Raw genomic sequence first — 11911 nt, 5'->3', positions numbered from 1 at the left:
GTAACGATGCGGGGCCGGGAAAAGAAGCCATTGCAGGAGATTCTCTGGCTACGATTAGATAGATCAGAATGAAACCAGGTGAGTGCAGTCCCACCCAGCTGGACGGTGGTAGAGAGGTGTTGGAGAAGGATAGAGTGGTCAACCGTGTCAAAGGCTGCAAACAAGTCAAGAAGGACGAGGAGAGATAGTTTGTCTTTGTCATAGGCACAAAGGATGTCATTTATGACTCCGTTTTGGTACTGTGGCTGGTTTTGGTACTGTGGCTGGTAGGGAAACCGAATTGAAGGGATTCAAACATGGAATTGTGGGAAAGATGGGCATGGATTTAGGAGGCGACAAAAAGTTCAAAGACTTTGGAAAGCAAAGGGAGGTTGGAGATGGGGTGATAGGTTGCAAGAACGGAGGGGTCAAGGGTTGATTTTTTGGAGGAGAGGGTTGATGACGGCAGATTTGAGGGAGAGGGGGACAGTACCTGAGGAGAGAACCGTTAACAAATTAATAAATGCAAGTTTTTTTTTACAATGTACAGGGTTTTAAAATCCAAGCTTGGTGTCACTGAACTGTTGATTTTGTCCTGCTTGTAGATGTCCTGCGCCATGGGCCATGAAACATGGAACATCTAATGCTCTGCTATAGAATATGGATTTTTATTTAGTTCTAATGTTCCCTCCATAATTTTCATGGTTGCATCTCCCTTCGCATTGTGAAAGGAAGAGCAGTACACTCACTTTTACATCTACTTGGGAAATACAATGGGAGGTAATAGGCTGCTGAAGCTTCTGATCTTCAATTGATACAAAAGAAACAGGCTGTTCTTTTTCTGAGAAGAGTGTGCAGCAAGGGTGAGAATACAGAGACAGAGATGCAGGATACCAAGAATAAAAACCCCGAAGCAGTCCGATGTTTACCTTGTTTAGATTTGAAAGTCTTGGTCTGATTTTGGAATCATCAAGGGTAATTTTAAAGGATTGGTGGGCCACTGTGTTCCATTTCTTAACAAGTGTTTGACAAACTATTTCTATTTTTGAGGGGAGAATTGTCGGTAGAACATTGTCTTAACAGCATTGCATACAACTGACATGGGGATGTGATTTATACCTATACCATTATTATTTTATGTATTTGTAAACAAAAGGAATGGGTTGCCAAACACGTTTCATGGAGACGATTTTCCCCCTTTAATTAGGAAATGATCACATTCACATATCCTGTACATTGTGCATTGCCTTGTGTGTAACCAACTGTGTCAGCTGTGGCTCAGTCGGTAGTGCACTTGCCTCTGAGTTAGAAGGTTGTGGGTTCAAGTCCCACTCCAGGACACTTGAACATATAAATCTTGGTTAACACTCCAGCTCAGTGCTTAGGGAGTGCTACACTGTTGGAGGTGCTGTCTTTTGGATGAGATGTTAGACCATGGCTCCGTCTGCCTTCTGAGGTGGATGTAAAAGATCTCATGGCACTATTTTTAAGAAGAACAAGGGAGTTCTCCCTGATGTCCTGGGCCAATATTTATCCCTCAATTAACATCACTAAAACAGATTATCTGATCATTATCACATTGCTGTATTTGGGAGCTTGCTGTGTGCAAATTGGCTGCTGCATTTCCTACATTACAACAGTAAGTACACTTCTTAAGTACTTAAGGCGCTATATAAATGCAAGTCTCAAGGACACGTTTCAAGGACACCCTCAAAGCCTCCGAGATAAAATGCAACATCCCCACCGACACCTGGGAGTCCCTGGCCAAAGACCACCTTAAGTGGAGGAAGTGGATCGGGGAGCACCTGGAGACTCATCGGCGAGAGCATGCAGAAATGAAGCGCAGGCAGCAGAAGGAGCGTGCGGCAAACCAGTCCCACCCATACTGTCCCTCAACGACTATCTGTCCCACCTGTGACAGAGACTGTAATTCTCATAGTGGACTGTTCAGCCACCAAAGAACTCACTTTTAGAGTGGAAGCAAGTCTTCCTCAATTCGGAGGGACTGCCTATGATGATGATGATTATATATAAATGCAAGTCTTTCTTTTGCCACATATTGCACTTTCTCCAATCTGCAAGTTACCTGTGCCACATTACATTTGTTTATCTACATATTTTAAAAGCTTATTTGGGAGGAGATATGAAGAAAAAAGCAGATGCTTTAGCATGTTGAAATGACTCAAATCATTGGGTTATTGAACTGGATAATAAGTGAACAGCTTTTATTTGGACTTTAAAAAATTACAATTGCTGCATTGAAAAAACATCTCTCCATCTATCCTGTGTCACTCGCTCACTCTTCAGCATCCCTCCCCTATACATACATTAAAGGGCCAAAGGTCCTGATTGGCCGTCTCCCCCGGCCGTTTAGCCACTCAGGGAAGATATAAGGATGGTGCTGATGCCGCTTGCGCTGCTGGTGCAGCTGGTGGAGTGCGGACGGAGCTGGAGCTTTCGCTGGCTCGCGCTGGACCGGACTCAGCACACGCTCAAGCCCGCGGGCGCTGAGTTGTCCGTCGGACAGCGTTCGGCTTCAGTCAACAGCGAAGACAAACCTGCATTTCTGGCAGCTTCAACCATGCCGGCCGGGAGTCAGGAATCTGAATGTGCCCTAAGTTACCAGGTACTGTGTGTCTGACCTCTGGAGTACGTCGTGTTTTGTGTGTGAGAAACCCGGAATCTCTTTAACGCTTTTTGCTCATTTAAAAAAATATGCAAATGGTCGAATTGGGGATAGGATGGCAGGTTGCTGAATCATTTCATGCAAGGGGCGAGGAAGATTGTTTAATATTTGATCCATTGTCTTGTCTCGTGTGTGCGTTGTGTATGTTTTTTCTCCCCCCACTCCTCACTGAGACGGTAAGACTGTCCCAGTCAATGCGGCAATGGCATTTAATATTTCTGTCATGTGTGCTGCGTGCATGTTCTGCCTTCATGAGTGCCGGCTGCTGCTCAATGTGCTTCGGATAAAATGCCCCGAACAGTCAATCGAGGGAAGGGGAGATGAGGGGCAGTCCGATCACTGGAGCCTGCACATTCCAGATTAACCTTGAGGGCGGTGAGAATGAATCCTGGGCCAAGATGTCAGCCTGATGGATTTTCTGCCTGTGAGTTTTATGATTGATTTTGTTTTGCTGCAACATGAATATTTGAATAAAGTTTGATCAAACCGTGCCATTCAGCATTCTAGCCCTGTTTACAGATGCTTCTGTTTCACTGTTTCTCCTATCTCGAAATGCATTTTATTTGGGGGAGGGGGGGGGAAAGCTCTTCCTATCCGTCTGGTGGTGGGAGTATGCTACATCTTTCAATTGCTTTTGTGTGATATATATCTATATATCTACATATCCTAATGTTCTGAGTGGTGTCAGTCACTGTAAAGTGACCAGTGCATTGCACAGAGAGTTCTCTGGGCTGAGCATGACCGTGTGCATGCTCTTAAAGGTGCTGCTTCATAAGGAGTTTTTGGGTTTAGCCACCGTGCTGAATGCTGTCAATGCAAACTCTGGAAAGAAGAGGAGGTGCTGTTTCAAAGGGAAGTGGTTGGCAAACCTCCTTCACTGACCTGATACATGACTTGATTCACTTTGGAACATTGCAATGAAAATATTGCTCTCATGTATAAGATGGTGCCTCTCAAGGCTGCAGTTATACTATGCCACTGGTAACAAGACCAAATGCAGTCAGTGACATGCGATTTACTCCATTCCAGGGTCAAAGTGGACCAGAGCAGTCCAAGATGCTTTTCTAATTCTTGTCTTATTGGGTTTTCATTTTCTCATGTGGTTTCCAAGGTTGCCTTTTTTTTTCCAACTGGTGGCTAGATTTTGCAAGATTAGAAAGACTATTCCACACCTGTTTCTTCAGACTCCTTGCCATGCACTTCCAGACCAGCCTGTTACTTGGCTGGTAAGTTTACCCAAATTGGGCATGAAATTAGGAGCTCTCCCATACTCCAACAGTTGTGTTATGTGGATTCACAGATTGAGTGTGGGTTTTTGTTTTTGGTGAAAACTCAATTTTCCATAAAGGGTTGTAGGATGTCAATAAATACAAGAAGTGAAAATAGTCAAAGATACAAGAATACCAAAATGTACCAGTTCTACAAAAGGCCATCATAGTTCACCACCTTCCCCAGTTCATTTTATTATTGGAATACATCTTCCACCAATAATTGGTCCCACTAAATAAGCAAAGGTGGTTAATGCTGTGACTGCCTTCATGAGCCATGCATAGCTTCTCATTTCAAGCTGCCTCATGTATGGAATAAAATGCCTTTGTCTCCTCCAGACAAACATGGGATAGTGTGACACATAATACTTAGTGACTTGGTTTTCAACTTTCTGGTCATGTTCAATTCTGCCATCCATTTTGATTCCTTGGTTTTCCCTCAACCATTATCTGTGTTTGTCCAAAAGCCGAGAGAATTCTTTGGAGACTTGCAGCTTCCAAGTCCCATTAGTTAATTTGACTCTTAATCTGATTTACAGATGCCACTTTCTCTCTTTCCCATCGGTAACCCAATCAAGATTTATTTAGTATCTCAACTCTAACTATAATGATGACTGACTTTCTCTAACTTGTTTGGCTTTTAATACACTTGTATGAAGGAATTTATCTTGTTCTATAAATAGAATTTAAATTAAAAAAAAATATTTTTCACTTTTTAGACAGGCCAAGAAACTGAGGTTGGTAAAGTCTGAGCTCAGAAACTTTAAGTGCATTAATAATATCTGATGGCTGGGAATGAGCTTATATGGCTGAACTGAAGCAGAAGGATTCAGGTAAAATCATCAATTTTGAGCAGTTATAACTATCCCCTGAGATTAGGTCACAGCCTTTAATTTTTCTCCCTGACCCCCCCCCCCTCCCCCACCACCACCCATTGTGTCAGTTTTTTTTTATATGCCCCCTTCCTTAAAAACACAAACCTGTAGTTGGGGTACAGTCCTTCAGTAGTTTACCCAAATGACTATTCTTCATGCGTGAGCTCAGACTGAGTGCTGGCAGACTATTTCACAAGATGATAATTTATAGATGAGGAAGGTTATTTGACCCATCTTGCTTCTTCCATCTAGAAATACCTTAAAGTTCCCCATTGCAGCATCCAGTTGGCTCTTAAATGATTCCGGGATTTTCGCCATCTCATCTCGCCATTCCATTTATTGATCACTCTGTGAAGAAGAGTTTCCCGCTATCAGTCCTAAATTGGCCTTTTACTAAGATCACCTCACGGATATCTCCTTTCCGGACTGAAACATCAAAGTCGCTCCAATCTTTTCCGACCCCTGATACTAGGGATCAGCATCATGGCTCTTCTCTGCACTGCCTCCAGTGCTTGAACATCTCCCTTTGACCATGTTCATAAAAGTTGCGCACAATCCTAGTCTTGCTTAATGTCCATGTAAGCACTTTTTAGCTGGAGACACTGTATAATGATCAGGGGCAGGAACCATAGCTGAGTCCTTGGGCTAGAATTTCCTAACAATCCGCTATCTCCCGATTGCCGCCCAAAAGACTAAGATTCCCAAGATTATCATTGGCGAACCCCCCCCCCCCCCCCCCACATGAAAAAAATGGGCGTTGCACCCTGATTCTCGGCGAAAAAGTGAAATTTAGGGTTGATTGGGCAGTTCCTAAAGAAAATGGGCAATTTAAATAAAAAATTCATTAAAAATTTACCCCGTGGCTGTGGGTTGGACCCAGGAGGAGAAAAACAGTAAATATTCTTTAAAAAAAAATAGAACATAAAAAAAATCACAACGTTCTCAGGATTCTCTTAACCTAAATCGCCACAACAGAATTTTAAAATAACGAGTTTAAAAAAAAAAATAAAAAAAAAATTACTAACCTTTTTCTTACAGGGCTACTCACCTACCGTCCAGCTCCACTGATTCTCGTGGGCGGTTTTATTCATACTTGCCTATGGGTCACTGCTGAGCCAAATATTGCGCCAGGGCAATCTGAGGACGGTGCATGCCGGTGGTCTGCTCCCCAGCGGTACTCCACTGCTGGCATAACTCAGCTGGGCAATTTCTCGCCAATTTGGTTATCACCCACAATGGCCAATGCAATTTCAAGCCCCTTGTCTATTTGCTTACAAAACAACAATGATTGCACTTCAAATAAGTTATTCAAGTGCTTTGGGAGGTCCTAAGAACATAGAAGGTGCTACCTAAATGCAAGTTCTTAATCTCTTGCTCTTTCTCACTTGGCTTTCCCCTCTCTCTCTCTCTCTCTCTCTCTCTCTCTCTCTCTCTCTCTCTCTCTCTCTCTCTCTCTCTCTCTCTCTCTCTCTCTCTCTCATTGTCATTGTCATTGTTTCTTTAGACTTTCCTCCCTTGTTGCTCATGCAACATTGTCACGTTGTTCCTCCCCCATGCATTGATTCAACACATAGTCTCCAACTCTTAATTCTTCTTTCCCAGGACTTGTGGAACTCCTTACCTTCCTCCAGCTTCCATACATCCCACAATCAACAAGCTTTTTAAAGCTTAAATTTGACATCATTTAGTCTCTGCTATTTGACATGCCTCCCCTTTTGTCATATTATTTTTAACCTCAGTCCCTTTCCTTGGCTCTCTTTACTTCGGTTTACCAACAAGACGTGTAATCAATTTATTTATTTTTTGTTGGCAAAATGAACAAGTCATCCTCTCCTCAATGCCTGTTCAGACCAATGTTGCTACCCTTTCATCATCCAGCAGGTTCACTTTCATTCAGGAGGAGGCCATTCAGCCCCCCTGAGCCTGCACCACCATCAGTTAGATAATGGTTGATCTGCACCTCAACTCCATTTACCCACCTTTGCTCCATATCACTTGATACCCTTACCTAATAAAAATCTGTTGCTCTCAGTCTTGAAAGTTCCAATTGCCCCAGCACCCACAGCTTTTTGGGGTGAGAGTTCCAGATTTCTAGCCCCCCCCCCCCCCCGGCTGCCTTTTTCCTCCACCTTCGAGGCTGGTTTAGAGTTGATTACACCACTCGTGGCTGATTGTGTGCTGTCCTAATCCATTATAAGAGGCTTGTACTGTACATTACTCTCTTACACGAAAATGGCCAAGCAACTTGTTTCAAAGCCTTTGCCCTCAGTGCCAGAATACTGATTATTGATTCTGATTACATTTTTAGACTTCAGAAGATAAAACATGCATCATAAAGACCTGATTCAAGAAATAGTTAAAACCCGGTCAACCTAACTGTATATTCTAAAAAGAATTTGCACTTATACAGTGCCTTATTGCATCACTCTGGAGGTCCCAAACCATTTAATATCCAATGAATTACACTTCCAAGTGGAGTCACTGTCATTATGCAGGCAAATGTAGCAACCATTTTGTTTGCACCCAATCTCTCAAATAGCAATGAGATGAATGAATGACTCTGTTCATCATTGAATAGTGCCATGGCATCTTGCAAGTCTTTTAAACAGGCTTTCAAGGAATTGCATCTCTGACAGTGCAACAATCCCTCAAACTTTAGTTAATTTTAAAATGTCCAGACAAAGCAATATTCCTGACCACTAAAATCACCCAAATGTGCATTCAGTTTGAGAAAACTGTTGTGTTTGACTAGTTTATCCTACACACTGATCTCTGCTTGAAGTGGAGCATGCTCATTTGAATCTAGAATGTCTGAAAACCAGGTACTTTCCCACAGGGACAGGAAGGGAATTCGGGGAGAACTAACACTAGTGGCTGGGCACAGATAGACACTGACTGAGGCCTACCAGCAGGTTACATCCCCCTGGTGAAATGATTCATGGTGTGAGGAGATGGACAAAGTACTCCTGAATTTTTAAAATGATGCTTCATGGATGATATGTTATCCTGTGGAGAGAGAGTCAGACATTCAAGGTCTTTACGAAGTTGAGCAAACCAACCTCGAGCAACTTTGACCACCTGTGAGTGCTTGTGCCACTGTTCAGGTGAGATTAGATCCTAGTTTGTTCCTCCTGGACTCCAGTCTGTTGCTGTGAGGACGTGCATCCAATTGATCACTTGTCAATTTTTCATAAGACTCCAGTGGTTGCCAGATGTTTAATTTTAGAAATTATACATGGCTACATCGTTGGTGAAATCTTTTACTGCCCTGAAATGAATGGTAGGAAGTTCTGTTTGAACCTCCTTCCTGCCAAATTTTCCCCTCTGCTCTGCTGAGACGATGCTTCATGTGTGGGTGAGAGAGACTAAAATTGACCCCATAAGGGTTTCTCTGAGGTATGAGGAAATCTCCAAAATGTCCTGTATTTAGCCTTGTTTAAGCTGTCATTAGGTGTTTTGCCCCAGTTATTGACACACACACCTTCAAGCGTATAGATTTTTTGATACCATTTCTTGATTCAAAAGTTTTAAGACCAGTGAGATTTCTGTGGTGAGATGACAATCAGCTGCTGCAGGCTTGCTGCCATGTGTAATGGATGGCAGTTGACCTGAGTAGCACAGTGGCAGCCTCTTAATGGGAACCCCCATGGAGAGCAAGGCAATGCAGCAATGTATTTACAAAGCAGGGAAGATGTAGGCTGGAATAAAAACAGAAAATGCTAGAAATATTCAGCAGGTGAGAAAAACAGTTTCAGGTCGATGACCTTTCGTCAAAACTGGAAACAGTTAGAGATGTAACTGGTTTTAAACCAGTGCAGAGGCAGGGAAAGGGGAGGAAAGAACAAAAGGGAAGGTCTGCAATCGTGGCAGGCAGGAGAGATTAAATGATAAAAGGGATGATGGTAATGGGACAAGTAAAGGAACAAAAGATGGGTCTAGAGGAGGTGTAAATGGGAATGGCAGAATTGTCAGCAGCTACCGTCTGGGGAGAAAAATAGGGGTAAAGGTTATGGTCTGAAACATAGAAACGTAGAAAATAGGTGCAGGAGTAGGCCATTCGGCCCTTCGAGCCTGCACCGCCATTCAATGAGTTCATGGCTGAACATGCAACTTCAGTACCCCATTCCTGCTTTCTCGCCATACCCCTTGATCCACCTACATCTAACTCCTTTTTGAATATATTTAGTGAATTGGCCTCAACAACTTTCTGTGGTAGAGAATTCCACAGGTTCACCATTCTCTGGGTGAAGAAGTTTCTCCTCATCTCTGTCCTAAATGGCTTACCCCTTATCCTTAGACTGTGACCCCTGGTTGTGGACTTCCCCAACATTGGGAACATTCTTCCTGCATAGAACCTGTCTTAAACCCATCAGAATTTTAAATGTTTCTATGAGATCCCCTCTCATTCATCTGAACTCCAGTGAATACAAGCCCAGTTGATCCAGTCTTTCTTGATATGTCAGTCCCGCCATCCCGGGAATCAGTCTGGTGAACCTTCGCTGCACTCCCTCAATAGCAAGAATGTCCTTCCTCAAGTTAGGAGACCAAAACTGTACACAATACTCCAGGTGTGGCCTCACCAAGGCCCTGTACAACTGTAGCAACACCTCCCTGCCCCTGTACTCAAATCCCCTCGCTATGAAGGCCAACATGCCATTTGCTTTCTTAACCGCCTGCTGTACCTGCATGCCAACCTTCAATGACTGATGTACCATGACACCCAGGTCTCATTGCACCTCCCCTTTTCCTAATCTGTCACCATTCAGATAATAGTCTGTCTCTCTGTTTTTAACCACCAAAGTGGATAACCTCACATTATCCACATTATACTTCATCTGCCATGCATTTGCCCACTCACCTAACCTATCCAAGTCACTCTGCAGCCTCATAGCATCCTCCTTGCAGCTCACACTGCCACCCAACTTAGTGTCATCCGCAAATTTGGAGATACTACATTTAATCCCCTCGTCTAAATCATTAATGTACAATGTAAACAGCTGGGGCCCCAGCACAGAACCTTGCGGTACCCCACTAGTCACTGCCTGCCATTCTGAAAAGTACCCATTTACTCCTACTCTTTGCTTCCTGTCTGACAACCAGTTCTCAATCCACGTCAGCACACTACCCCCAATCCCATGTGCTTTAACTTTGCACATTAATCTTTTGTGTGGGACCTTGTCGAAAGCCTTCTGAAAGTCCAAATACACCACATCAACTGGTTCTCCCTTGTCCACTCTACTGGAAACATCCTCAAAAAAATTCCAGAAGATTTGTCGAGCATGATTTCCCTTTCACAAATCCATGCTGACTTGGACCTATCATGTCACCTCTTTCCAAATGTGCTGCTGTGACATCCTTAATAATTGATTCCATCATTTTACCCACTACTGATGTCAGGCTGACCAGTCTATAATTCCCTGTTTTCTCTCTCCCTCCTTTTTTTAAAAAGTGGGGTTACATTGGCTACCCTCCACTCCATAGGAACTGATCCAGAGTCAATGGAATGTTGGAAAATGACTGTCAATGCATCCGCTATTTCCAAGGCCACCTCCTTAAGTACTCTGGGATGCAGACCATCAGGCCCTGGGGATTTATCGACCTTCAATCCCATCAATTTCCCCAACACAATTTCCTGACTAATAAGGATTTCCCTCAGTTCCTCCTTCGTACTAGACCCTCTGACCCCTTGTGAACTCTTGAATCTAGAAGGCTGTAAAGTGTCTAAACGAAAGATGAGGCGCTGTTGAACTTCATTGGAACAATGCTGGTGGTCGAGGACAGAGAGGTGGGAGTGGAGCTTCTAGCCCTGGTCTCTTCCTAGTCCTTGACTACACCCACAATTCCCCACCAGTTACCGTATGCTGTGCACAGGTCAGATTCTAATCTGGGCTTTTTCTTATTTTTTTTAAAGGAAAAAAAATACGCAAGGAACATATGAACAAGAGTAGGTCATTCAACACCTCGAGTGTGATTTGCCATTTCATTAGATCATGGCTGATCTGTATCTTACCTGCCTTTGATCCATACAAATCAATATGCTTACGTAACAAAAATCTATCTATCTTGGTCTCAAAAGCTCCAATTGACCCCCAGCATTCACAGCCTTTTGAGGGAGAGAGTTCCAGATTTCCACTACTTTTTGTGTGATGTGCTTCCTGATTTCACTCTTGAATGGCCTAGCTCTAACTTTAAGATTGTACCCTCTTGTTTTGGACTCTCTCCAGAAAATATAGTTTCTCTCTATCTACTACCTACCCTATCAACTCCTTTTTTTATCATTGAGGGGTGATCTAATAGAGGTGTTTGCATAAACTTGCCTTGTATTCTTGATTGTAATGTGTTCTCAATGCTTTAAGACCTGCTGGTATCATTCTGGTGAATCTGCACTGTACCCTCTCCAAGGGCAAAATATCCTTCATAAGGTGTGGTGCCCAAAACTGTGTAGTACACTGGATGGGGTCTGACCATGGCTCTATTTAACCGTGTTTTGCTTCCATATAACCAGGCTTGGTTGTGATGCTTCCATGGTTGAATACCCTGCCAAAACTCAGTCTAAGCTGATGCATGAAGAATGGCCATTTGGGTGACGTATTGGAGGGCTGCTGGTGTCTATGAATTTGCACTTCACTGTCAGGGGAGAAGGAAAAAACATGTTTTGCAATAAAAATAAATGTTTATGTCTCTGATCTCGTCTAACTCCCGATCACAATTCCTTGTGACAGTGGAAAAATAACATCATCTTAAACTGACGTGCCCACTGAATCATTGTCCCCTATTTAAAATTAATCTATTTTTGTCACATTTTCTTCGCTTTGCTTCAAATTGAAATGTCATTTACATAAAGGCCAGCAGAAATGACTGGACATGTATTGAAAACTGAAGCTCGTTTCCTCTCTTTCTATAGGCAGTGGGAGTAAATACCATGGTGCTGCTTATCTCCCTTTAACACCTCATGGGCATGAGGAGTAATTATGCTATTCAGGAGATCAGTATCAGGAGTGAAATTTTGGTTCTCAGATGTTTAGGTTTCCATGTGCAGCAGTAGGAGGATTTGGGCTATGCTGGCATTCCTCTCCTCACCGGAGTTGGTAATCTCAACATCT

At 43.1% G+C, this 11911-nt stretch overlaps 1 protein-coding gene across 5 annotated transcripts in view; it reads left to right on the top strand.

Moving 5' to 3' along the window:
* Positions 1–2419: 2419 nt before the first annotated feature.
* LOC139240978 (electroneutral sodium bicarbonate exchanger 1-like) overlaps positions 2420–11911 on the top strand; it is a 235062-nt gene continuing 225570 nt past the window's right edge. For all 5 annotated transcript variants that reach the window (XM_070869603.1, XM_070869604.1, XM_070869602.1 and 2 more), the window contains exon 1: positions 2420–2605. In XM_070869603.1, coding sequence (XP_070725704.1) covers positions 2561–2605 — 45 coding nt within the window. In that variant the 5' untranslated portion in view covers positions 2420–2560. The remainder of the gene's footprint in view (positions 2606–11911) is intronic.

The sequence above is a fragment of the Pristiophorus japonicus genome, chromosome X (genome assembly GCF_044704955.1).
Source record: "Pristiophorus japonicus isolate sPriJap1 chromosome X, sPriJap1.hap1, whole genome shotgun sequence".
NCBI classification, from domain to species: Eukaryota; Metazoa; Chordata; class Chondrichthyes; family Pristiophoridae; genus Pristiophorus; species Pristiophorus japonicus.
This window is presented reverse-complemented; position numbering and strand designations above follow the sequence as displayed.